This window comes from Penaeus monodon, chromosome 19, assembly GCF_015228065.2.
Source record: "Penaeus monodon isolate SGIC_2016 chromosome 19, NSTDA_Pmon_1, whole genome shotgun sequence".
Lineage (NCBI taxonomy): Eukaryota > Metazoa > Arthropoda > Malacostraca > Decapoda > Penaeidae > Penaeus > Penaeus monodon.
This window is the reverse complement of record NC_051404.1, coordinates 36,404,669-36,405,263: the sequence shown is the minus strand read 5'-3', so window position 1 is coordinate 36,405,263 and position 595 is coordinate 36,404,669. Positions and strand designations below refer to the sequence as shown.

The window sequence follows — 595 nt, the reverse complement described above, 5'->3', positions numbered from 1 at the left end:
GAATTGACCAGAACAGCGCACAGACGCTCTTCTTATTCAACACTTCGACTCCATACGTTTGAGTTTCGCTCGCAGTGGAATCAACCACAGACTATATCCACTCTTTTTTTCAAAATGCAAAGTAAAAACTCAAACCTCATCGGGTGAGTCCGCTTCGCCGCCACGCTCCCTGTAGATGTACCAAAACGTCGCCCCACATATGAACATGACAGACATCACAACCAACACGAAAAGTCCGTCAGTGTCACTAAGATACGCCAAGGCCATCACAGCACCAACGACCCATCCCAGGCCAATGATTACGGACACCACGAACGTACAGCATGATGGTTCCACTGGCATAGCACCTCAGGGTTCACAGTATCTTTATTTAGTCTCGTTTTTCCATGCATTCAAGAAAGGAAAAGACGATTGAACTTTGTAACGTATTTCACACAACCATTTTCCGAAAGAGAGCGAGTGTGGGGAATGTAAACATACACACAACGATGTGTTGTGATGTGTCCTTTGCAACGCACGCCTGGCAAGGATGTGCAGTAAGCGCGATGGCGCATGCGTCTTCAAGAGCTCCCACGCAAGGTGTTTTGGGTGCGTG

The 595-nt window shown here is 47.7% G+C and overlaps 1 protein-coding gene across 1 annotated transcript in view; it reads right to left on the bottom strand.

Moving 5' to 3' along the window:
- Positions 1–570, bottom strand: part of LOC119585201 — a 19,387-nt gene extending 18,817 nt beyond the window's left edge. Inside the window, exon 1 of the mRNA XM_037933852.1 lies at positions 136–570. Within this exon, the coding sequence (XP_037789780.1) occupies positions 136–342 (207 nt within the window). The 5' untranslated portion in view covers positions 343–570. The remainder of the gene's footprint in view (positions 1–135) is intronic.
- Between the last annotated feature and the right edge of the window lie 25 nt (positions 571–595).